Here is a 25,974-nt window from a genome sequence, read left to right as displayed (position 1 = left end):
TGTTAATACTCCATGTGGAAGAAGTTAAACATTAATTTACCTTGTTGGAGTTTTCATTTACTCTTTTCTGTCTCTGTCTGTGTCTCTCTTTCTCTCTGTCTCTGTCTCTCCCCCCCTCTCTGTGTTTCTCTGCCCTTCCTTGGCCACATCTTTAGAGCTGGATATCTATGTGCAGACTAGCCTGTGGCTGTCTTCGTCCATGCAAGTTGTCAACGACAGTCATTCCATTATTCAGTTAGAGTTCATGGACCCAAGGCTACTAATTCTCCTGCTAATAATTCACTGGGAGAATTCCCTTTTCTTCTAGATCACAGGTCACCATTCATTGCCTCTGTCAGTGACGAGCATGGCATCGTGTACATCACTGAGAACAAGAACAAAACTGTGGTGATCCCGTGCCGAGGGTCGATTTCAAACCTCAACGTGTCACTTTGTGCTGTGAGTTGCCTCTTTTTCAGTCACCGCATGTGTCCATTGCTATAACCCTTTTTTGGAGACGAGCTTCCCACTTTCAAAACCATTCCAACAGTGAGTTACAAAATCCCTTAGGGAGGGCAAACAGCACATTCTTACATTCTTAGAAGTAAGATGGGTCCTTCATTGGTCATCAAATTTGGATAGTGCTGGGTTAAATATTTGTTGTCTCTCTTTTTGCTAATCAGAGGTATCCAGAAAAGAGATTTGTTCCGGATGGAAACAGAATTTCCTGGGACAGCGAGAAAGGCTTTACTATCCCCAGTTACATGATCAGCTATGCCGGCATGGTCTTCTGTGAGGCAAAGATTAATGATGAAACGTATCAGTCTATCATGTACATAGTTCTGGTTGTAGGTAAGTGGATATTTCCTTTCCACCTACACTAAAGAGTAGCTTTCTACATGAGCATCCTGGAGAGCAAGGTGCAAGGGATACGGGGAAAGGTATTAGCTCAGAGGATGGTTAACTCTTTCCAAATACTCTTCTTTACCAGACAAACTATTGCAACTGGGGTTTTTCCTTTCTTGCCAAGACCAAGAATGAAAAAAGGAGTTCATTTTATAAAAACTGCAATAGTCAGAGTACTGCTTGGCACCAGTTCTTTTAATTGTATCTAGATTTTATTATTCATTGGGTTATTACAACATCTTTGAAATGCTGAAGACAGTGATTTGTAAATCACTATAAACCGCTTTCCTAAAGCCATCAAGAAGCAGTGAGGTCCCCGAGGAAAATGATGTCACACGCTCTGCGCCACTTAAAAGATGCGTGCCAAGTCCTAGATTTCTTTTCCATCTTACTTTCTGTTTTTATCATTTATGTGCTTCAGGATATAGGATTTATGATGTGGTCCTGAGCCCCCCTCATGAAATTGAGCTATCTGCCGGAGAAAAGCTTGTCTTAAATTGTACAGCAAGAACAGAGCTCAACGTGGGGCTTGATTTCAACTGGCAATTCCCGTCCTCAAAGGTAACCCTGACAACACAAAGCCAGACCTCTGAATACTTGGATAATAAGCCCTAATGAAGTTTTCTTAAGAGATATAGGGTCCTTTCTGGACAGATAAATTATAAAGACTTTAAAACACACATACACACATACACACACAACTCACACACACTCACATATACAAACACAAACATACATACTCACACTCATACATACAAACATACACATATACTCATATATACAAAAATACACAGTCACACACACACATATAAAAACACACACTCATACCTACAAACACACACACTCACTCATACAAACACACACACACTCATACATACAAACACACACACACACACTAGTCCACCCACACTTTTATATAGGATTGTGACAGACTGCATAGCATCCATGAAAAGATGTTATGCTGGGAGACCCAACCCACTCTGCTTCAGTTGGCCTGTGCATGTTGGTCCCCACCAGAGTCTTAACCCTTTGGCATTCCTTCTCTGTTCTCTAAAGCCCTTGATCTATTTTTCCCTCCGTGACCTGGGTTAGTTAACATTTCTCTTTAACTAGGTGTATTTGGCTCCACACTCCACACACACACACACACACACACACACACACACACACACACACACACACACACACACACACACCTCATTCTCATTAGGTAAAGAAGACTTCAACATCCTCCCTCAGCTCCACATTGTTCAGCTTCTACTCCTTTCTCCCAAATCCCAATATGCATGTGGTCGATGTGCTGTTTGTCGTCTCTATTTAATAATAGTTGTGTTCACCGGGCGGCAGGGCTTGACTCGCCAGTCCAATTAAGCTATCGGATATTTCCTCGCTATTGGAGCATGTGCTGCCGGGCTGTGCACATTTACTAAACTCCGTTCTTGCTTCTCAGCATCAGCATAGGAAGATTGTAAACCGGGATGTGAAATCCCTTCCTGGGACTGTGGCAAAGATGTTTTTGAGCACCTTGACCATAGACAGTGTGACCAAGAGTGACCAAGGAGAATACACCTGCACAGCGTACAGTGGACTGATGACCAAGAGAAATAGAACATTTGTCCGAGTTCATAGTAAGCAACCATCTTCTTGATAATACACTGGGTCTGGGAGAGGGAGATGCATTTCATCAATTTAGGTTACCTTGTACAAGGTATTTTTGAGTTTCTGTTAATGAGGATACAAGACCTAGAGACCAACAGCATACCTTTAGAGTCAAGAACTTGGGTTCAAAATCTCAACTTTAAAATGGTCCATTGTAAGTGCTCACTAGGTACTATTTGTTGTAGCCATTTCTGAGATTATAGTTATTACTGTAAGTGGAGTGCTAGCAAGTGCAAGGGCATGTTTTTAAAGATTTCAGTTTACCATAAGGAAGATTAAGAAGCTTACTTAAATAAGCATGGACTTCTCAAATTGGGGAAATCCCAATTCAGTGCTTTCTGCTTTCAATAAATCACCCAGTTTTTCAGGTATACCCTACCATCCATGTATATGTCTCAGTTTAAATAATTTATGTACACTAGAGTTCTAGTTTATGCTTTTATAGGATTACCTTGCAGCTAGGCAAGTGATTTATCACCAAGATATTGTAAGGAAGTAAAGGGCGAGGAGGGGAGAACGATTAGGTTGATAGTTCGAATCCGGGTGAGAAATGGTGGAAGACTTGGACTAGGGTTGGGGGTGGTTGTCAGAAGAGACAAGGTCTTGGCTATATTCTGAGGTATAATCAGCAAGACTTACTGGCTGACTCATTGACAGTGAAAAAAAGTAGAGATGATTTGAGCTTTTAATACAAGCAATTGAACAGTGGCATCCCTAAATGAAGGGGACTGGATGGGTACGGAGAACAATGTAGAGTGTGTTTCTTTGGTGATGCCCATTAAACATCCAGGTGGAGATGTTTGATATATGTAAACCTGGAACCCAGAGAAGTCAGGCAGGGGTTGAAAGTTTGTGTTCAGAACTGATGCTTCAGATCTGAGACTAGATGGAAGAGGAGATTTGGAGGGAGAGAATGTCTAAGGAGTGAGTGTCAGGGCAATCAACACACAGAGTTGGGTAGAGCATGTCACGGGAGCAGAGAATAAGGTATAGCCTCTGGTCCCTGGGCATGGGGGAGGGTGGTAGAGAAGGCTGTGTGGAAGATAGAATGCTCAAGACTCATGAGAGAGCTCTAGTGAGGAGACAATGCTGACAACAGCTAGAAGTGAGCTGGAATTTGGCTGCTGTAGATGGCATGGGGATTCTCAGAACAGCAGTACATACATGTATCCCAAATTCTACCTTTTCACTTGATTAAAAGTCCAAACCAAAAGGGCATTTACTGTAACTTGGCATTTATGAGAACCATTGCTTTTGTTTTCTTCTAGCAAAACCTTTTATTGCTTTTGGTAGCGGGATGAAATCTTTGGTGGAAGCCACCGTAGGCAGCCAAGTCCGAATCCCTGTGAAGTATCTCAGTTACCCAGCTCCTGATATCAAATGGTAACTACTGGAAATAAAAGCAAAGCATTGATTTTCATGAGATAAAATCCTTCTATCACACTACCTCCCGGGATTGTCTCCCTTAGGTACAGAAATGGACGGCCCATTGAGTCCAATTACACAATGACCGTTGGCGATGAACTCACCATCATGGAAGTGAGCGAAAGAGATGCGGGAAACTACACGGTCATCCTCACCAACCCCATTTCAATGGAGAAACAGAGCCACATGGTCTCTCTGGTTGTGAATGGTGAGTCCATTCACTGTCTCTTCTGCCCAAAGTTTACTAAGGAAGAGAGAGAGAGATAGTGCATCTTCACATATCTCCCATCATTTCGTTGTCTTCTGTTAAACCATCTGCATCATTAACTGGGCCAATGCATAAGAGAGAGAGAGAGAGAGAGAGAGAGAGAGAGAGAGAGAGAGAGATGACCCAGGGAGGTGGATTTGAAATGAGATGTGGTCTGGCATCCTCTGGATGTGCTTCTTCTTTGATTACTCGTGTGAAGGTTCTGTTGGTGGTCACCTACAAGGCGAGAGGAAATAATACCCCTTAGCCAAATGCCTCTGGGGTCACTCAAAGCTTTGCAAGCTCCTGTTGCTTTTGTCCTCAAAGCTACACATCAAATGAAGATTTGGGAGACCCTCCTTGTGTTTTGTGTGGCATTTTAGTCTGAAGATTTAGCTGCTTTGCTGCAGATGCATGGCAGAACTCCACAAAGGAGATTTGTGGAGCCCGGCACCATTGGATAACTTGCTATCTACAGTCAGAGGACACATTTAGAATCTGTCCAGGAAAGAGCGTAAGCTTTTGATTTAAGAGTGATTTAAATTACTTCCCAAACCGAATGTACTAAGTATTTGAGTTTGGGATAGAAAGGTGCCATGGTCAGGTGAGTGGAGCAGGTATCAGGTTGACTTAAAGTGTCTTTCTTACAGGACTTCCTTAGAATCCTTATAGGATAATGACTATTGCCTTCTCTGGTGGGAGTGACAAGAGTATCAAGGATTTAACTAGATGATTTGACTAGAGCACTTTTCCTTTCCCAGTAAATAGATTAATGTTTTGCTCCAAACACAGTTGGAGGAATGCTGCTGGTGTAATTCTTCGTGCTTCTTACTAGCACCACACATTAAAATGTCAAGAGATTGTCTCAGAGCAGGAGCGTGCTGCCCACACATCTCCATCCTCTGTGCGTCTCCTGAGCATGGCTTCATTTCTTTTTTTCCTTAGGGAGTATTCTTTAAAGATAACAGGTTCTTGGAAGGTTGCTTCGAAGCCGCATGGACAAAGGGGATTCAAGAGGGGGGAGGAAGGCAGAAGCTGATTAAGTATGATGAAAAGAAAAAAACCAGGCAGCAAAGACAGAGAGGCAGACAGGGAGCAACCCCATTGCTCACTTCTCCAGGTCACCACATTCAGAGTACCCTAGCACATACTGTGCGCAATACATACAAAAGTCAAGTTGAGCTTCTATTCTAAAACCTTGGTCCAGGATCTTGCTACGTATTAACTGATGCCTTTGGGCAAATCTTTTAATATTTGCCCCATTTCTTTTCATATGTAAAGTGAAAGCCATATCCATGATTATGAGAGCTGAAAGTCAATGTGAAGCACCTCAACAAGGCTTGGTGCACAATAAATGTCTTTGCTGAGTTATTCCAACTGCTTTCTCTCTGTAGTCTCTCACCCCATTCTTGCTAGACTAGAGGATGTGGAGAACAATATCTTTCATGTAAGAGTAAGAGTGTGTGGCATGGGAGTGCATAGCTGAAGTCACTCAGCTTATCAGGCTTTAGTGTTATGAGAGAATAAGAATTCAGGTCTTCTGTCTCCAAGTCTAGATGTCCTTTGGAAAAGCAAGCAGAGGTCAAATCATATGAGTACATAAGGCAGATCTGGTTGCTGAAATCCTCTCTTTGTTCTCAAAGCAATTGGGAAGTTCACAGGTTGCCTTTTCTATCTCCAGTTCCACCCCAGATCGGTGAGAAAGCCTTGATCTCTCCTATGGATTTCTACCAGTATGGCACCATGCAGACGCTGACATGCACAGTCTATGCCAACCCTCCCCTGCACCACATCCAATGGTACTGGCAGCTAGAAGAAGCATGCTCCTACAGGCCCAGGTGAGTGGGACCATGTGCTCTGTTCACTTGCTATCATGCATCCCTTCTTGCCAAGCTATGCCACGGTTCCACCTAAATCTGCAAGGCTATGTCCAAGGAAGTTACTTTCAATGGTACTTGGACTCACCTCCCACATCCTACTGTGTGAGTCAGCTCTTTCTCCTTAGTTATCCCCGATGAATACCTCTCCAAACGGATACCATTTGCTGCGTTTGCTAGTTGCCAATCTTTGGATCTTCTTCTGTCTGTGGACTGGAGAGGACCACCCTGCTCCTCCTTATCTCTGGGAAGGTTCAACTCTCAGAGGAAGTGCTGGTGGATGGGAGGCAATGATAAACGTAGCCCAGGCCTCAAGAGTCTCGGGCCCAGCTTATCAAGGTCTACCACAAGTGCAGACATCCTTAGGGAAAACAACAGCCACCACCTTCAACCTACCACCCCAAGCATTCCACTTCCTGTTGTTGTTTTTGAAATAGCAAACCCTAGTTTCTTCCTCAGCTGCTGACCATTTCCTAAACAAAAGTCACAGTCATTCCCAGAGAGCTGACTTTAAGAAGCCCCAATGGCTTCCAAGTTTCCTTACCTTCCTTTGAACTAAGTGAGCTTGAATTGTCTTGTCGATGCAATTTATGAATGGAGACTTGTTCCCAGAATAGCTGCTTCCCTTCTGTATTCTCGGGCAGCTACCTTGGACCTTTGCACTGTTGTTGGCATCTATTTTTAATTGGCTCCAAGTTCTGCGAAGTGTTAGCCTGTGTTGAGAGTTATCACTAAGAACGTGATAACCATAGGCTGACCTTTTCTGGTGCTACTGAACAAGAGAGAAGTCAAATCATGACATGCTCTGCTTTCTTCCTCTTACAGCCAAACAAACCCATATACTTGTAAAGAATGGAGACACGTGAAGGATTTCCAGGGGGGAAATAAGATCGAAGTCACCAAAAACCAATATGCCCTAATTGAAGGAAAAAACAAAGTGAGCTTGAACTTTGATTTCGAATCTCTCTTTTTCTAATTCTTGAATCTGAGTAGAAGGTGGTACAATAACATGCAAAGGTATATTGGAGGTTAATAATCAAACAGTCTATATGATGTCATCCATAACAGCCGAGGTATAGAGTCAACCTAGGTAGATAAAGAAAGTGTGAGTTTTACACACATACATACACATGCACACACACACACACTCCTTCAATCTTAAATAGCAACAAATTTATGCCATTTGCAGAAAGCTGAGATCATCATATTAAGCAAAATAAGTTAGACTTAGAAATACAAATATGATTTTCTTTTATATGAGTCAAGATAAAAAAAGACATGAAGGTAGAGAAGACAGAATGATTGGGAGTGAATATAATCTAAGTATATTATATACATGTAGAAAATGTCATAATAAAGCTTGCTATTTTGTACAATTAATATCTACTAATTTAAAAGGAGAAGGGAAAAACCCGTAGTACCCATAGCTTACCAGCAGTTTATGGAAGAGAAACAAAGCACATAATGCCACTCAGTGTATGCACCTGTTGAAAAGTAATTCTGATTCTATGCACGTAAAAAATGGAAAGTGTGAATTATGTCCATGAGAGTGCATCCTTGAGGATTTCTGAGGCACTTTTGTATCCTGTGTATTACTGCCTGGTTAGAGCTGTTTACCTTTGAGGGTGGGCAGTGTGGGCAGTTCTTAGCAGCTGTAGAGGGCTGATGGATAGACTGTCTCAGTATGTATTGTGTGTATATGTTCAGCCTGTATTGTTCATGACTTTGGCCTTGTGTGTTCACAGACTGTAAGTACTCTGGTCATCCAGGCTGCCAACGTGTCAGCATTATACAAATGTGAAGCCATCAACAAAGCAGGACGAGGAGAGAGGGTCATCTCCTTCCATGTGATCAGTGAGTAGACCTCTTTGGAGAGTGGGGTGGGGGGAACCCTCAGGAAGTGGGTGCTAATAAGCTGTGAGGTTGTCTGTTGTCTTTGGGATTTGTGTGAGAGGTGGGCTGTGTAGATAGGACTTAAGGTAACAAGCTAGAGCTGCTCACATAGCCCCTGGGCTTGTGAGAGAGTTAATGTGCCATCCCTGGCCAGAGATGGTTTCCACTTGTGCTTTAAGCCTCAAGATCCATGTTGTGTGTGGCTTGTCTTGATCACCAGTTAGTGGGATTCTTGATTTACTAGGGTTTATGAAGTTATCTGTGGGTCTGAGGCAGAACAGCACCGGGTCTGGGGCTGGGGCTTCTGGGAGTATGGGAATGATGTGAAATCACTGGCCCTCTGCCTTCCAACACTCTGGAGTTTGTCCCTGCAGCCTAGTTTTACGGGTAAACTTGAGATGATTGTACTGGCTCAGACATTTTGGCCTGAGCTAATTACTTGTAATAAATGTGGTTTTCATGTCATGTATTAATAAGAAGACATTGTTAAAGATTCCGTGTGATGATTAAATGCCCTACTTTGGACTTTTTGCTTTGCTTTGTTTCAACTTGGAAACCATATCCAGAACTCAAAGTAGAATGCAGTAAATACTTGGCGAAAATTAATTTCACATTTTCAAATAATATGGTTTGTGGAATGAATTGTCTAGTCTGGCTCTGTCTTTGCAGTAATGGCTGGGGACTGTAAGAGCAGTCTCAGTTCGTCACAGCAGGAAGACAATGGTGTCATGTTCCAACCTAAATCACAATCTTCTAACTATGGCTTTAAATTCCAGGGGGTCCTGAAATTACCATCCAGCCTGCTACCCAGCCAACCGAGCAGGAGAGTGTGTCTCTATTGTGCACTGCAGACAGAAACACATTTGAGAACCTCACGTGGTACAAGCTTGGCTCACAGGCAACATCGGTCCACATGGGCGAATCACTCACACCAGTTTGCAAGAACTTGGACCCTCTTTGGAAACTGAATGGCACCGTGTTTTCTAACAGCACAAACGACATCTTGATTGTGGCATTCCAGAATGCCTCGCTGCAGGACCAAGGCAACTATGTCTGCTCTGCTCAAGACAAGAAGACCAAGAAAAGACATTGCTTAGTCAAGCAGCTCGTCATCCTAGGTATGGAGGGATCCCTGGACGGTGGGGCTGCAATGCCTTAAATGCAGTGTGTTTGAGTGCTGTGTGAATAGTACAGGCCTCTGGGAGCTTTTGTAGTAGGCAGGTGCACTCCTGGAGGCAGAAAAAAGCTAACCCTGGTGAGGTGATGATGTCACTACCAGTATCTGCAAGGGATTAGCCTGTGGCATCTTTGAGCATCCAATGATTAAAGGTAACACATTTGTCTAACACTATTAGCAAAGAGAGGGCCAGAAGCTCAAAGTGATGACCTAGAAGGAGAGGATGAGACCATAGGAAAATACTGGGTGGTTATACCATTGTGGGGCCTCCAATTCTAGAGGATAGAAAATTCTGTCTCTGCTGTAATTTTAGTCATAGAACACTCTGGCACACACTGGGTTAAACAGTGTGATGAGGGTCTGAGTTTAAGATCTAGAAGATTCCATGAAGGGGTGCCATACTCATTGCCTGTACTTCTATGGTATCCGATGGGGTCCTTGGTAGGTGAAGTTCAGTGAGGTAAGCTTGTGATTAAAAAAATAAAAAACTCTTGCATTCTCATGGGGATGCTCTCCATATCTTGTCTACCTTGTACTTTGCACCAAATGTAGGCATTCTTCTCCTCTGTCTCTGAGGTGATCTGGTGAGATTAGGGAATGTCTCTTTGTGCTTTTTCCTTTTGTTTCCTCCTTTGTTGTGCTCTCTGAGGATCTTGTGATATGCATCTTCTCTGTTTTATAGTGTAAGGAAGGGAAACTTATCTAAACCAACATTTTATATATGAATATCATTTTTTGAGAGGTTCAGCTTGTCTGAAGGAGTGTTTCAAAATAGACACTAATACAAGATTGTATTAAAAACTTGGGCACAGAAGGAAAGACGTTTCTGAGTCAAGTCATTCCCAAGACCCTAGAAGTCACACCACATGTAGGACCAGTTGTATTCGGTGAGCATTAGTAGCTGGTCCAGATGAGGGGAGAGTTTAGAGAGAAGATTGAAGGAGGCTCCTGGCTTAGCCCTGACCAGGAAGTTTACCATCACCATTAGTGGATATGCTTCTATAAGGAAGCCTATGTTGTTTTTGAAAATCTGTTCTTGGAAAATGACCAGAGCCAAGTACGTTTGTTTAAACTCTGACAAAGTGCACAGTAGAAATGACCATGCACTGCTAAGCATTAAAGGGGGTTCTTTCAATGTGATTCTTTTGGACACCCATCAATGTTTCCACTGAAGTCGATTTTCAGGACAGTAAAGCTCAGGTTTGCTGTACATGCAAACACATGCCCTTGATTTTTCCTAGGCTGTTATTGTTTGGATTGTTTGTGTTTTAGTGGAAACTACACTGTATGTTTAGGCCCATCAGATTCTATTATGTCAACCATTTACTTAGTTATAGGGATGTGGGTAAGATGCTTAAACCCCTGCACTGCAATCACATCCCATAATAATAAGGCTAATGGCTTGGCTCTCATTATATGTGACTGGGAGTAAATATTAGAAATGATATAAAGGTATCCAACATTATGTAAGTCACTCCTTACAAAATTGCACTGAAGTTTTGCCTTTCCTAAGGGAAAACATGAATTTTCCTCTTAGTGGCTACAACTTTAAGAGAAGGCTTAGGGAAAGCCTTGTGGGATTGGAGGGGGAGGAAACCCTCTAACTTGAAAAAACAATCCCCAAAGAGTCCCAAGTATTGTGTGATTTGCAAGTGGGGTGGCTAATGTGAATATTTAAAGGCTTCAGTGTCTGTCTGAAATGTCCTTTCTTATTTTGTTTGACCAACAGGATTGCTGTTGTCATGTTCTGTGTAGCTTTGGCTCTCTTTACTAATGGGCTACTACTTATGAAGTTTACTGTGTTTAATAGTCCCAGGACATGAAAGCTGTTCTAACAGTTGAGACCATGGGCTCTACAGTTTTCTCTCTCCATTTTTTTTTTTTGTGTGTGTGTGTGCACAGAGCGCATGGCACCCATGATCACTGGAAATCTGGAGAATCAGACAACAACCATTGGCGAGACCATCGAAGTTGTTTGCCCAGCATCTGGAAACCCTACCCCCCTCATTACATGGTTCAAAGACAACGAGACCCTTGTAGAAGATTCAGGTGAGTGAGAACTTGTCTATTTCTTTGGCTGTAGGATTATTTTTTTTCAAGGATGCTATGTAGGACTGCTATGGCTTCTTGGTTTGTTTCAAAGTAGACAGACAGCTGTATTTAGGGGACTGGGAAAACAGCTCGGTGAAATGCTTGCTACACAAGCCCGAGGACAGCATTCTCATCTCTGGAACCCGTGAAGAAAGCTAGACTCAGCTTCCTGCTGTAATCTCAGTACTAAGGGGCAGGGTAGGGGAGTGGGAAGACAAATGCGTCCTTGGAGCTCATTTGTCAGTCTAGCCAGATCCTCAAGCTCCAGATTCAGAGAGAGACCCTTTCTCAAAAGAATAATGAGGAAAGCGATAACGAAGATACCTCGCAGCAGCTAATTTGAGTCCTGTTGAGTTTGCATGGAGATCCCATGGGAGAGCAGTCAGTAGTCAACCCTGGGCACCTCTGTAGAGTTAGAGAATGGTCTGAGATGAAGAGCCCCAACTAATTTTTTTAAATGCCCTGGACAAAGCACAAATCACCCCATCAGAAGTAAAACAGTGTTTCCTTCTTCCTTTAGGCATTGTACTAAAAGACGGGAACCGGAACCTAACTATCCGAAGGGTGAGGAAGGAAGACGGGGGCCTCTACACCTGCCAGGCCTGCAATGTCCTTGGCTGTGCAAGAGCAGAGACACTCTTCATAATAGAAGGTCGGTGTGATGTCATAGGCTCCTCAGGTGGTTTTGGCAATTAGGTCGTATTGTACATAGCCTCAGCTACTAGGATGCCATGTGGGTGAGTCATGGGGACGCTCATGGTGGTTATAAGTGTCTCATACCTAAAATTTTAACTTAAGCGTCATGCAAGAATACAAAGACTGAAGGTAATTTTACATAATATTTTCAGGGCATCTACCTTATTTGACTGGAATCTGTCACATGAAATAAGGGGTAGGTGCTCAGAAAGTTTCAGATCTTATTTGTCTGTGATTTCTGAGCGAGGGTTTTCTCCACTTGTTCTTCATAACCTGTCTTCAATGGGCATGCGTCCTTTTAACCGGAAAGCAAAATCACCGTGCGCTTCAGGCTGTACCATATTTCCTGTCCACGTAGTTCTCGCTGTGAGAAAGCTGTTATCCATGAGTGATGAATACCCCTCCTGTTCCCAGTCCTCACTTTGTTTGAATAGTTAACTTACTGAACTGACACTTCAATATCTACTTGGGGGAAAAATAGATTTGGTGTTGGACATTGCTAATTTATTAGTGGCAAGGGTCAAGTGTTCAGGATTTTCCCCAGAGCAATGACAAGATTCACTCATAAACAATAGTTGATTAATAGGTGATTGCTTTTATGATGTGGGAAACTGGGGGTTATAATTGAAATGTGAAAGGAAACTTCTTTCCCTCTACTGTGTGTGTGTGTGTGTGTTTAGGATTGACGTGAAGTCCAGCATTTGCTTTTCAGTCAGTATTCTGTGACAGAACATTTCATCTTAAGAAGAGTGTTCTTGGGTCTTGTTTTGTAACCCAGGAAGGGAACAATGTAACTCTGTTGTGTGAGTGAAGGAGTGGTGTGCCAGGGGATGACTGAGGGTAGTTGGAGAGGTAGGTTTGGCAGAATTCTAACAGCTCAAAGTCTAGATGTTGCTCCCTATAATCTGTCAAACTCACGTTGTTGGACACTGCATCAAGAGCCACTAGCATGGCTCAAATCTGTAGGATGGTTAGGACTCCATAAACAGCAACTGCAAATGAGGTCGCCAAAGGGCACAGTAGTTCTGTCACTACCAAAGTGTTCATGGCTTAGCGCCAACCCCGGGGAGGATGCACCCGCCAGTTCTCTCTGGTACTCTGCCGCCACCCACTAGCCATCTGCATTGGGTTACCATGTCTAGGAGGGCACAGTAATATAGATATTATGGAGACTTACCTGGAGACAGGAGGCAGGGAGAAGGGGGTAGACATGGACTGCTTCTCCCGAAGTCCAGCTCTTAGATGTTAATATGAGAATATTTACACCTGAACTGATGTAGACAGTTGAATCTTTGACCTTTCTTCTGTCTCTTGCATGAGTAGGCTTTTAAACCTTCATGTACAGATAGAACCATAACTTCTCGGGAACATCAGCAAACCAAATCAGATGTGCTCAGAGCTCATCTCCCAACTGGTAACTCTTACTTGGTCAACTAATTAATTGCTCATCTTCTGGCTTCTGGGCCATCCCCACCCCCAAGCTTGAAGCTCATTTTGAATCACACTGCACAGTGTGAGTGGAGAGACCGAGACCCCAAGTGATAATTATTGTATCTTAGTCACCTGGTGCTAATCATTTAGTGCTGAGCGCTTTCTGCCTGAATCTCTCCACTTGGAATGTGTTCTGGAGAGGAGCCCACAGTCTTAATTGCCTAGCCTTTCCCTTGCTCCTTCCATACATAGTGCCTCTCTCTTGGTTCTCTCTCTCTCTCTCTCTCTCTCTCTCTCTCTCTCTCTCTCTGTATCTGTGTGTGTGTGTTGTTTGTGTGTGTGTGTTTCTCTCTCTCTCTCTCTCTCTCTCTCTCTCTCTCTCTCTCTCCGTATTCTTCCTTTTCCCATCTTCCTTTCTCCCTCTCTTTCTCCTCTTTGAGGCTTCTGCCACACAGGGATAGGATGGAGTTTTGGGCAGCTCAATTTGGACAAATCCAGTATAACCCTTGAATAGCCCACCAACTTCCTGTGTGTCACAGACAAGTAGCTTAATCTTTCAAATCTTATTTTTTTCATCTGAAAACTGAAGGTTACTGAAAAAGTAAAGAAGGGCAATGTATTTAAAGTGACAGTGCAAAGCAGGTGTGTGGTCCCAAGTAGCTGTCTGGACAGAGAACTGTACTTATCTCCTGTGTAGCTTTCTAAACAATCAATTTTCCCATGCCACACAAGCGAAGACATTGACCAATAGCACAAAACCAGACTGTAGTACCCACACATAGAAGTACAGTTTTTTTCTTAAAGAGTTCTCTTACCAAATACATCCTATATGTATCTGTTACGCATCTGTAGTTCATTGAGACTTTTATCGCTGGATGTTTTCATGAGCAGTATGCTTCTGCTGTACTTTAAAAGTGCGGTGAACTCTATCCAGCTTAAGGCGCTTGTAGCTATGGGTCCCTAGGAATCTTGAAAGTGGGTGACCTGAGGCCTGTCTCTCCTCCCTTCGTGTCATCCTTCGTCACCTTCTACCACAGGCTATGGGTTTCTAGCTGTTGATCACTCAAATGTGTCTTCCAGGTGCCCAGGAAAAGACCAACTTGGAAGTCATTATTCTCGTTGGCACTGCAGTGATCGCCATGTTCTTCTGGCTACTTCTCGTCATTGTTCTACGGACCGTTAAGCGGGTAACAACATAATTTCCCCTCCTGTCCCTTGTGTGTTGGTTTTTGTGATTAATGGAACCTGACTGGGCTTCTTTCAGTGGCTTCTTCCCATTGTTGTTGGCTCAATGGGCACATTTTTACCTCAATACAATAACATTCTTGTCCATTTTCTTTGGGCGGACTGTGGGCATTAATTGATGGGAGCCACCAGAGGGGTAAAAGGTTCCGACTGTCCACTGTAATTAAGAGTTAGAAACCTTATTCTGAACTCATTTTGGCAACTGATGTGGCACTAAAAGCAGGATTATAATAGGAACGCTCTCAAACTCTGTGAGTTTCATTGGAAAATGAGATGATCATGAATGAGGCCCTTATTAACAACAATATGTATACAAAACAACAACCAAACAAGGCTGTGTGTGTGTGACTGGAAGAATTTATGCTTTCCAGGCCAATGAAGGGGAACTGAAGACAGGCTACTTGTCCATTGTCATGGATCCAGATGAACTGCCCTTGGATGAGCGCTGTGAACGCTTGCCTTATGATGCCAGCAAGTGGGAGTTCCCCAGGGACCGGCTGAAACTAGGTGAGTTGTCAACTGGTATTAACTTGATAATTGGTTTTACCAGCCCATCTAACTCTGTGTTAAGACAATGACAGGTCTAGTCTATTTAGACGATGTATTCAGATTCAGAAATATTAATTTTTTTCTCTTGACTTTGGGTAATCATCCATTTAGCTTTCTAGTAGTAAGGAGCCTGTGCAACCATCCAAAGCAGGGCATTTTTGGAAAGCAAAAGGAAGAGGCCAGAACAAAGGAGTAAAGTGGCCCGTGGGTCTAAATGGGCTACACCATCGTCTTCACCAATTGGAATCTTCATATGCCTTCTGACACTGTGACAATCAAAATGTATTTTGTAATTCCACTGTCATTGGTTCTAGGAAAACCTCTTGGCCGTGGTGCCTTTGGCCAAGTGATTGAGGCAGATGCCTTTGGAATTGACAAGACAGCGACTTGCAAAACAGTGGCTGTCAAGATGTTGAAAGGTAAAAAAGGAAAATGACATCGTTATGTGTCTCTCTCTGTTTTGTCCTTCGTTAAACAGCATCAGTGGCTGTCTGCATAGGTAGGCTTTGAGCCCCTGGCTAATATAGCCTTTGCACAAATCGAAAACAGTTTTCTCCTTTGGAGCCTCATGACCTCAAAATGAGGGCTAACTTGCACAACTCTATTTAGTGATCCCAGTTACAGAGGGGGGCGGACACTATCTGGTTCTAATAACTTATTCCTCGGTGTATTATTATGTGAGCTGATAATAAACACTTCAGAAATCAGGAGGAGTTTGCTATCAATAAAAGTAGCAGAATGCAAAACCATCATGTTCTCTAGAATTAGAATATGCCAACAGACTTCATTTATGAAGATCCTTGGCAAGGTCAGAGTGGCTATGCAAGGAGAAAGGGATGTGGGTGTTCTTTTAGAAATTAGCATTTTTTCATAGTAATGAAGCCATAGTCTTGACATTCTGACAAGGAAAGGCAATGTAAATCTTCTCCTCCACTATGACTGCTTCTGTAGAGGGAGAATCTGCTGCTCTCACTCTTGGCCAGTAAGTCTTGTGCCTTTCAAAAGCTCTGCAGAAGAGAGAGAGAGAGAGAGAGAGAATATATATTCATGCCACAGTGTATATGCAGAATTTAGAGGATAGCCTGCAGGAGTCGGTTCTCTCCTTCCACCGTGTGGGTCCCAGGGTTTGAACCCAGCTGTTAGGCTTGGTGGCACCTTTACCCACCTGGCCAACTCAGTGGTCCCTAGATCTGAGAATATTTAATGTCTGGGATTGCTTTCCTATGAGGAAGCATTGAAATAATCAGGCCTTATACAGCCTACTAAACTGGAAACAGAGTCTTGTAGAGAAAGACTCTGGGTGTGAACCCTTGCAGATTCTCACAACTTTACAATAGCTTCTCCTTGGAGTCCTTTAAACACCAGTCATTCAGGGTTTGCTTCCAGTAAAGTTTGATCTCCAATTAGGAATCAATTTTCCCTTTGACTTTTCAAGACACATGGTTGCCCTCCTACTATTGCTGATATAGGGAGACTGGGTCGCACACTTAAATGCAGCCATTATCCCTTGGCAATGGGCACACTGAGAGTTTTCATCTGTATTCTGGATTTGTAGAGGGAGCAACACACAGCGAGCACCGAGCCCTCATGTCCGAACTCAAGATCCTCATCCACATTGGCCACCATCTCAATGTGGTGAACCTGCTGGGTGCCTGCACGAAGCCCGGAGGTGAGTAACTGCTCAGGCTCTGCTTGCCTCAGGCTCTGTTAGCGTCTGAAGGAAGCAATGATTTGTAGACTCCGGAAGCTACTGTATCTCATGGAAATCTGGTGAGCACTGTAATCAAATGAGTCTACAGCACCCTTTGAGTTAAAGAATGGTCTCATCATGGGGACGTGGTTTGCTACTTGTATAGTAAGCGTTAGATTAGAAAAATGAACATCCCCAAACCTTAAAAGGAGAGACTCTCAAGCCATCTCGTCTGATTGCTGCTGTTTTGATTACACGTACAGAATTGTCCTTTTTGAAAAGGTTCAATAGGAGGGGGTTGGTGTTGTCTGATTTCTACAGCTCTGTTCTAATGAAAGGTTATAGTAGCCTTCTTCTAGTGCCATTTTGGGCTTGTCAGTAGGCTGAGCACGTAGTGAGGACTTTGTGATTTTCCTTTCTCAACATGCTCCATCATTCGCAGGGCCTCTCATGGTGATTGTAGAATTCTGCAAGTTTGGAAACCTATCAACTTACTTACGGGGCAAGAGAAATGAATTCGTGCCCTATAAGGTAGGCTGTCTTCTGCCTGTGCTTTGGTCCTGTTGTAAATTAGAGAAAAACTCAGAGTGGTTATGAGTGTGTCTTTCGTTAAAATTCTTTGCATATTTCATAGGTTGTCTTAACTTCCTCTGTTATCTTCTAGGGGCTGTATGCTTCTAATAGTTTATTTATTGGGACTTCTACTATTTTATTTTTAGGACTTTAATCTCTTGACCTGTATGAATGTGCTAGATTGAATTAAGGAAGGGATGGGGCAGATGGAGCACTGGCTTTGGATTACAGTGTCTCTTCAGCCCCGCAGCCATAATTGGGTCTCTGGAGGGTACATCCCTCTGTAAAGAGGACACAAATGGCTGTGTGTCTGAATATTCCTGGACAAGAAGTAGCCACACTGGATGCTGAAGAAGGTGCTTGGCATTATAGAGGGAATGGTGTTAAAACTTCCTTCCCCTGCCCCCACCCAATTCAACTCAGAGACTGTAGACTCCTGGAGTTGCCTTGTTGGTTTTCAATAACTTTAATTGTTTGTAACCTTCCAAAGCACTAGAGACCCATTTTGTATTCGAGGAATTTGCATATTTCCGTCTTTTCCAGAGCAAAGGGGCACGCTTCCGCTCTGGGAAAGACTATGTTGGGGAGCTCTCCATGGACCTGAAGCGGCGCTTGGACAGCATCACCAGCAGCCAGAGCTCTGCCAGCTCAGGCTTTGTGGAGGAGAAATCCCTCAGTGACGTAGAGGAAGAAGAAGGTACCTGCTTCCCTGCTGCCCATGCCTGACACACGTTCTTGTAGGAAGCGGTGATGCTGAGCTATTCAGAAATGGGGGAAAGCGTCCTGTGTGAAAGAAATCCACATTCCTATGTAGTGTCCAGGCAAGCTTAACTAAAGAATGAAATCCCTAAATAGACAGTGAACTCCATTGGGAGGCAAAGCTGGGTTATCCTGAAGAGCCTAGGTAACTTGAGGGTCTAACCTGTTTCTAGTAAACAAACCAATACTCTGGTCCAACGCTGGATCAGAATGTAATGGCAGCAGAGAGAGGTTCAATGTTCTGGAAGGGGAAGAGGGTTTTCCAGTTCGTGGTTAGCCTTGGTTGACTCTAGCTGGCCTCTCACAGTGTCCCTTCCAACCAGGCTTCAGACTTGTCTCCCTTGGTTGTTGTGTTCCCAGTGATGTTTTAGTGCTACTGATGGGTGGAGCTGGACTTCCGCATCACCTCCTATACTTCAGTCAGGGACACACTCACTGTATGTCTGCTTCACTCAGAAGGAGCAGGCCCAACTGTATTGGCAAAGAGATGCCTGGTGCCTGGTGCTCTTGGGAGTGTGACGAATCACCCCCATTTCTGTTTCCTCTGTCACAAGCCTACTGATAGAACTTAATCTAACATTTTTTAGAAGCTATGTAGGCAGCTGGTGGCTAGGGCTGGGGCTAGAGGGGCATGGGGAAATTGTTTAGCCCTTATGTCATGGAGTCTACAACCGAGTGGGTCGTATACCCTCTCACTCACAAATGGTAACCCAAGTGAGCTGGAAACCTAAGGAAATGAAAGGGGCTGAGGTATAAATGGCTTGGAATTGCAGGCCTGGGCCTTGCCTCTATTTCTTTATCTGGAAAATAAAAAGGCTTTCACTGTTCCTCAGGAGCCCTCTAACCTTCAGGGAAGGAAGAAGTCTCAGCCTTATTAATACTAATAAGGCTGTTATGACAATTAAATTTGTGTTTACTCTGGTCTTTTGTCCAGGAAGGAGACAGTAAGCCTTATCTCATTTGGCCTAAGCTAAGAGATAATTTCAAAATATCCAGGAGTGCCTCGGTGTTTATTTGTATCAGTTGACTGTAATAAATACTACCTACCAACTTATGTAAATTCATCTTTCACGTCTGCTGTCACTTGCTCCTCTCCTTGGAGGAAAGCCTCTTGGACAGGCCAGATTTCTCGGGCTTACCACAGGTCTAAGTTTGAAAGCAAGAGAAAGAAGTTTCTTTCTGGTCTTCTTAGTTTTCTGTTGTAGACTGTACTTTGAACTTTGGTCTTTGTTCCAGGACAAAGCCTGGAGAGAAAAGATTTGATGACCCTGAATAGTGTTGTTTTATTTTTAGAGCTCTTAATATGAGCTATTGTTTCCCTTCTGGGTTCATGGGAAAGTAGCAAGAGCAGCTTGAGATGGCAGACCTTAAAATGTCCTTTTCCTCTCCCTGCTGTCTGCACTGACTTCACCGCCACTCTACCTTCTGGGTTTAGTTGGCTCCATTTGACTAAAATGGAGATGGCATTATTTTCCTCAAGGAGTCTGATGGAGGCTAATAATTTTGGGTTTAGTGAATGGGCAGGCCTTTGCTTCCTCAAATTGACCCTCAGGTCTCAAATAGATCATTGTAGCTGACGTAGAAGCAGAGCTTGAAGGGTGGGATCACTCATCTCTGACCTCCCGCCTCCTCTCACAGCTTCTGAAGAACTCTACAAGGACTTCCTGACCTTGGAGCATCTCATCTGTTACAGCTTCCAAGTGGCTAAGGGCATGGAGTTCTTGGCATCAAGGAAGGTATGATAGGTCAGGGGGAAGGAAGCCTTGTCTTCAGATCACAAGCTTAGAAGTCAGGGATCCCTTTGTTTGGTTTGGAAAGTCATGTACCACTTTTAGGAGTCTTTAAAGGGTTCCACTGGGGGGGGTTCTGTTTCTGCTAATAAAAGATGGCTAGGGGTTTCATGAAATTAATTCATATAATAAATACTCATTGACCAACCACTAAGCACTCGGTAGACTTCTAAGAGCCTCATGGTGAACCAAGCGAGACAGCTCTGCCTCTTCATGGTGTTTACAGCTCTGGTGGCCAATGAAACATCCGATACCCAAGTAACAGCTGTGGAACGTTAAATGGGTAGATGTTGTGGGATAAAGGAAAGCAGGAATGGCTTGCAGCATATATGAAAATGGCATGTTTGTGTGTGCCTTTGCTAACATGTGTGTACTTCAATGTTAAACAAGGTAGATGAGAAGACTTTACTAAAGATGTGACATTTGAGCAAGAACCGAGGAGAGGGAGGGGAGGGGTCTCGTAGATGTCTTGGTGTGAGGGATCTTGGTGTGGTGGATCTTGGTGTGGTGGATCTATTTTTAATTTGTTTTACATTCCTCTCCATCCATCAAAAAGTTACTTGTTATTTGTGTAATTAGAAGGCAGGAAGACCCTGCTTCAGATGAGGACGATTAAAACAGCTAAAATTAGAAAGTAGGCCAAACAAAGGCTGAGGTGGGACGTGACAAGTGACAAACATTGTTGTAAACACCACCGCGGTGGGAGTAGGTGGGTGGAAGTCCTTGGTGACCTTGGGAAGGTGGGGGCTATGCAGTAGGAAAGGTTCACATCTATTTAGGAGAAGCTCTCTGTTGATGAAATGTCTTTGCTGCCGGTTCCTGAGGGAACAGAAGGCTTTAATAGTCCTTTTGTTTTCTTTATCATTGTAAAGTCCCTTGTCCCTCTCCTCTCTGAAATTTAGAGTTTCTCACAAGCTTCCAGAACCTTGGGCTCTTAGGCTCTTGGGTTCTGCTGACTATTTCTTGTAGGTTTATTTCCCAAGACCTACAGGATCTTCCCAAAGAGAAGGGCCTTGAATCTCTTTCAAAGATTGTTATTTTTGTAAATGCCAAAGCGCATTCCCGAGCCAAGTAGTTCCTTTTGGCGACAGAAAGGGGGAATTAATATTGTGATTGGAGAGGACGGAGTCAGAGTCCTTTCTTTCTCTCATACCCACCAGGTGATCTTTTTGAATACTACCTGGTTGTCTGTCTGGAAAAGAATGATCCTTGGTGGAAAGCAGGTGTCACCTGGTTTGTGACCTTTCCAGTTTTACTGACTCACACAAGACAATGCCATCCTGAATATTCTGGTGTGAGGGAGAATGCTGCCCGGACCTGAGGTGCCAGATGGGGCAGAGGCAATGATTACCAGCTTCTGTGGTCACTCCCGTGCTGACCAGGAACTCTTCGTGTAGCCTTTTATTTGTGTCTAAAGCACAGTTGGGGATCACATTCCCTCTCAGGTAGCTCTTGGGCACTTGGCTGAGGGCTATGATCATAGAGACATAGATGCTTAGTGGTTGAACATCAGATCAAGTTAGAGGACAGAAAGGAGAGACCACCAGAGGAACTGAGAATCCAGAGGTTTAGAACCGAGCTCTAGCACGAATCTATTCCACTCGTGTTGGTTACCTTTGCCTGGGTTCGTCTTCACTGTAATATCAAACACTTTGGAAGCAGGATGAGTACCACTGGGTACTGCCTCCAGATCCAGTCCAGCTTCCATACCAAATGGAAGAGAAGGCTAACAAAGCACGCTACACCAATGAGAACCCTTGCTTCTGATTTCTACACACCCACTGAAGACCCGTCTATTCTAGGGTCTCCTAAGTATAACCCAGTTTTAGTCACAGAGGGTACAAGCCAAAGGACGTGTGGATGTGATCAGAGACACATTTTTTTAATTGTGTCCATTGTCAGACTTTTAGCTCCAGAGCCCGGGACTGTTTATGGAATAAGCAGATGTGTGTATCAATGAAACACACAGGCCCTTTTCCTGACGCGTTGGTATAAAACACAACCCTAGTCGTTGCTAATCATTTGGTTCTCCGATGTGGGATTTTTTTTTTTTTTTGTTAAGCGTGAGGTCAGAGCAGATGTGAAAGAGATTAGCTGTGTAGAGATTTACCACACGTACCGTTCTTTTCACAGTGTATCCACAGGGACCTGGCAGCCCGAAACATTCTCCTATCGGAGAAGAACGTGGTTAAGATCTGTGACTTCGGCTTGGCCCGGGACATTTATAAAGATCCAGATTACGTCAGAAAAGGAGATGTAGGTATCTAAAGGCAAACTTTGTGTCTATTCAGGTGTGCAATTAAAACTTTGTGAATTTGTGTTCAGAAGCGAGGGGAGTGTTTTTTCTTTAGAAACCTGCTAATTTGTGATGCTCTGCTGTCTCCCATTCAGGCCCGACTCCCTTTGAAGTGGATGGCCCCGGAAACAATTTTTGACAGAGTATACACAATTCAGAGTGACGTGTGGTCTTTTGGTGTTTTGCTCTGGGAAATATTTTCCTTAGGTAAGTCACTTCTCTTTGACCCTCTCCTGGGTTGGGGTTCAGGAGCAAGTACGATGATAGTAACTGACGAGCCTTGGGTATCATTTCCTCTCTGCCTTTTACCTCCTGTCAAGTAGAATTTCTTAGAAGATTTAGGTGGTAAAATCAAGAAAGCTATGTAGGTGATACAGATGTACAGGGATCGGACTTTAAGGCCTTTTGCGGGGGATTCAAATCACCCAATGCTCTTTTCCTGTCTTATGCTAGGTGCTTCCCCATATCCTGGGGTCAAGATTGATGAAGAATTTTGTAGGAGATTGAAAGAAGGAACGAGAATGCGGGCTCCTGACTATACCACCCCAGAAATGTAAGACTCCGGAAAACATCTTTCTTTTCTCACAAACTCTTCCCATTAAGGAGCAAAGAGGCCTTCCTTTGTGTGCATCTACGCCATGGCCTACTTTGTTCAGTTTGTCTTCAAAACCTTCCTTAGGTAGCTTAAGCACCATTACATGGAAGCTACCCTAGGGAGGTTTTTATTAAAGGTTGCTGCAGGTACCTGTGTCTCCTGTAGTTTTATATCCCTTCTTAGCATCTTCACTCTTAGCAAATGCTTCTCACTCAAGTGTTTATCTTGACCATTAGCTCTTGGAAGGATGGCAGAGTTACTGAAGCCAGTGTCTTACTTGTCCAGGTACCAAACCATGCTGGATTGCTGGCATGAGGACCCCAACCAGAGACCCGCGTTTTCAGAGTTGGTGGAGCACTTGGGAAATCTCCTGCAAGCAAATGCTCAGCAGGTTTGTAACCCTCTACTCGAGAAGCTTCTACGAAGAGGACTCGGGTCTGGGGTCTCTGCTCTAACACTTGACTGCACCATGTTATTCTCTTGGCCACTGAAAACAGAGCCTCTCTCTTCCCATTCTGAGCAACAAGTCTTCCTAAAAGTCTTAGTTGGTCTTTGGACTGATGAGATCCTAATTCATAGCTTAAGGACAGATGACTCTATTCCATTCATAAGTTGCAGGAGTCTGTTCTCTCCTCCTACCATGCTGGTCCAGAGGAAAGCACGCAAGTCATCAGGCTTGACTGAAGATGCTTTTACCCACTGGGTCATCATCTTGCTGTCCCCACCCCCTTATTTTTTTTTTATGGTATCTCTTCACATGTTCTTCTAAAGTTAAAAAAAATCTTCTGAGCGTGATGGTGCATGTCTGTAATCCCAGCATTCTGGGATTTTATAATAATCTCAAACATACATACATAATCCCAAATAACCACGAGTTTGAGGCCAACTTGGGCAGCAGAACAAGAATACCTCAAATAAAAACAAAGAAAACAAAACAAAATACCAAACTGGGTTAACTTACAGATTTTCAGAAATGGAAGGAATTTCAAGTAAGTTTCAGTAAATTCTGCAGGAAAAGTCAAAACAAACCAAACACGAAGATTATGCAAAACCATGACATTGGCCCCTCTTAGTGAAATGCCGCACTCTCCCGACAGCGCCATAGCAGAGCTCTGCCCTCTAAAAAGTTAGTCACACTCTGCTAGGTGTGCCTTGATGTAGTGAGAGCCAATGGATTCCTCTGTCCTTCTGAACACTTGAGGATCACATCCACTCTCATTAACAAACCTTCCAAACGTTTGCCTGTGTCAGATTTTTCTGTGCTCGTTTTCCTTCCTTCTCTTGAGAAATAGCCTGGGCCTGTATTACCGTTTCCCAGAATTCCTACAATCCTGCTGTGTCTTTGCTCTTCACTGCCTCCTGATCTTCCATTGCCTCGGAATGTAGAGGCGCCACCGGAGGCACCGTGCTTTGAAGGCCTGGCTCCCGTGGAGGTCTTTGTGGGGAACCGATTTCTGGGCTTTGTGTTCTCACATGACATCCACAGCCATTGCCTGCTTTGTTTTCATGGCAACCATGGCCTCTTGTCCCTTTACTAATCCTGTTTTTTCCCTCAGTCCCTTTATTAACCTTCTTCCACACATCCCTTTCAAGTACTCCTTTGTTCTTGTCAACCCTTTTCCAAGACGGTCTTGAAGTCTTGCGCTCAGATAGGAAAGCAGCACACAGAGCCCAGGACACCCCCCTGCCCTTTGTTTTGCATGAAAAGGCCCTTGCAGGACAGCAGCCACAACAATGCTGTGCTGTGTTTATTGTTTCAGGATGGCAAAGACTATATTGTTCTTCCAATGTCAGAGACACTGAGCATGGAAGAGGATTCTGGACTCTCCCTACCTACCTCACCTGTTTCCTGTATGGAGGAAGAGGAAGTGTGCGACCCCAAATTCCATTATGACAACACAGCGGGAATCAGGTACTGGATATGGACAGCATCCCCTCCAGGGCAGGGGGTGGGGGGCTTCCAGGTCAGCTCAGGAGGTCGGGGAGGAAGACGTTTGGTTAGGCTGCTCCATACTGGAGTTCTGAGGGCAGTCACAGGGCAGTGCTCCCCAAAGGTCTGGAGAGTTGAGCCACCTCGCATCTGTGGCCCATGTTGCTGGCACGGCTCTGCCTTTAAGAATTCTAAGCCTTGTGGGAGCAAATAACTAAAATGCCACAGTTCGTTAATCTCAGAGAAGAAAGAGAGGGAGAGAAAGCTATGTTACTGAGACATCTGTATTAAAATGGTCCCCATGTACACTTTTATTAAGGTGAATTAAATGGCTTAGGAAAGACTCAGGAAGAAAGAATTCTGTGCAAATATGAAACATGCTGAGGGCTCTCTGGTGTCGATACAGCATGCCACGGGCTGTGTCCTCAAAGGGGCTGGCAACTTCAGCTCAGAAACCTCTCCCGAGTCTGCGTTTCGGCATTGTATTTACCTAATGGGATGCTTGAGTTTATTTAAGGCAAATGCTGTGCAGTCTAGCCCTGGTCTGTGGGCCAGGCAGCTCTCTATGTTCTCAGTTAATACCTGCATATGAGGAGCACGCCCGTGGGGTTTCCCACAATGCAATCCTTTCCTAAGCCCAAGACAACTTCACTTAGCTTTGGGCCTTGTCCTTCTGCAACTGGACCCCCTGACAGCATGGGAGCTACTTGTCTCCCTGAGTGTCCCCAAGCTGCGGGAGGAATGGGCAACTGTCCCCTGGGGGAGGCGTTGGCCCAGGTACTGCACTGCCAGTTAGAGAGGCCTAGGGATGTTTTGCCCTGGGGAATCCTGCATGACAGGATTCATGTACTGCAGAGAGAGAGAGAGAGAGAGAGAGAGAGAGAGAGAGAGAGAGAGACCAGCAAGCTGCCATCCCTTTATAACAAGAGCAGTCAATGTTCTTTGAAGAATTTTTCTGTATATTATCAGGGATTTTTGCTGTTGTTTTGTCTATATGAGGACTTAGGCAAGATAGAAACTGTTTTCTAGGTTGGATACTAAACATAAGTCTTAGCTCAAGCAAAGGAGGGTGACTAAAAGTGTAGACATGAGAATTTGGTAAAACCAGATATGCTGCCTGGGTCTTCCTTTTGGCAGTTTAACAAGTCCCAAATCGTCAATTACCC

General features: G+C 43.9%; 1 protein-coding gene across 1 annotated transcript in view; it reads left to right on the top strand.

Moving 5' to 3' along the window:
- Positions 1-25,974, top strand: part of Kdr (kinase insert domain receptor) — a 42,398-nt gene that overhangs the window by 8,651 nt on the left and 7,773 nt on the right. Inside the window, exons 4-27 of the mRNA XM_032916717.1 lie at positions 308-438; positions 663-831; positions 1,307-1,446; positions 2,336-2,513; positions 3,813-3,927; positions 4,014-4,177; positions 5,898-6,054; positions 6,919-7,030; positions 7,839-7,947; positions 8,763-9,104; positions 11,066-11,212; positions 11,775-11,906; positions 14,462-14,568; positions 14,998-15,133; positions 15,490-15,594; positions 16,731-16,844; positions 17,308-17,396; positions 17,982-18,135; positions 19,836-19,933; positions 22,121-22,243; positions 22,379-22,490; positions 22,737-22,836; positions 23,164-23,269; positions 24,639-24,790. Of these exons, the coding sequence (XP_032772608.1) occupies positions 308-438; positions 663-831; positions 1,307-1,446; positions 2,336-2,513; positions 3,813-3,927; positions 4,014-4,177; positions 5,898-6,054; positions 6,919-7,030; positions 7,839-7,947; positions 8,763-9,104; positions 11,066-11,212; positions 11,775-11,906; positions 14,462-14,568; positions 14,998-15,133; positions 15,490-15,594; positions 16,731-16,844; positions 17,308-17,396; positions 17,982-18,135; positions 19,836-19,933; positions 22,121-22,243; positions 22,379-22,490; positions 22,737-22,836; positions 23,164-23,269; positions 24,639-24,790 (3,292 nt within the window). The remainder of the gene's footprint in view (positions 1-307; positions 439-662; positions 832-1,306; positions 1,447-2,335; positions 2,514-3,812; positions 3,928-4,013; positions 4,178-5,897; positions 6,055-6,918; positions 7,031-7,838; positions 7,948-8,762; positions 9,105-11,065; positions 11,213-11,774; positions 11,907-14,461; positions 14,569-14,997; positions 15,134-15,489; positions 15,595-16,730; positions 16,845-17,307; positions 17,397-17,981; positions 18,136-19,835; positions 19,934-22,120; positions 22,244-22,378; positions 22,491-22,736; positions 22,837-23,163; positions 23,270-24,638; positions 24,791-25,974) is intronic.

This window comes from Rattus rattus, chromosome 11, assembly GCF_011064425.1.
Source record: "Rattus rattus isolate New Zealand chromosome 11, Rrattus_CSIRO_v1, whole genome shotgun sequence".
NCBI lineage: Eukaryota > Metazoa > Chordata > Mammalia > Rodentia > Muridae > Rattus > Rattus rattus.
This window is presented reverse-complemented; position numbering and strand designations above follow the sequence as displayed.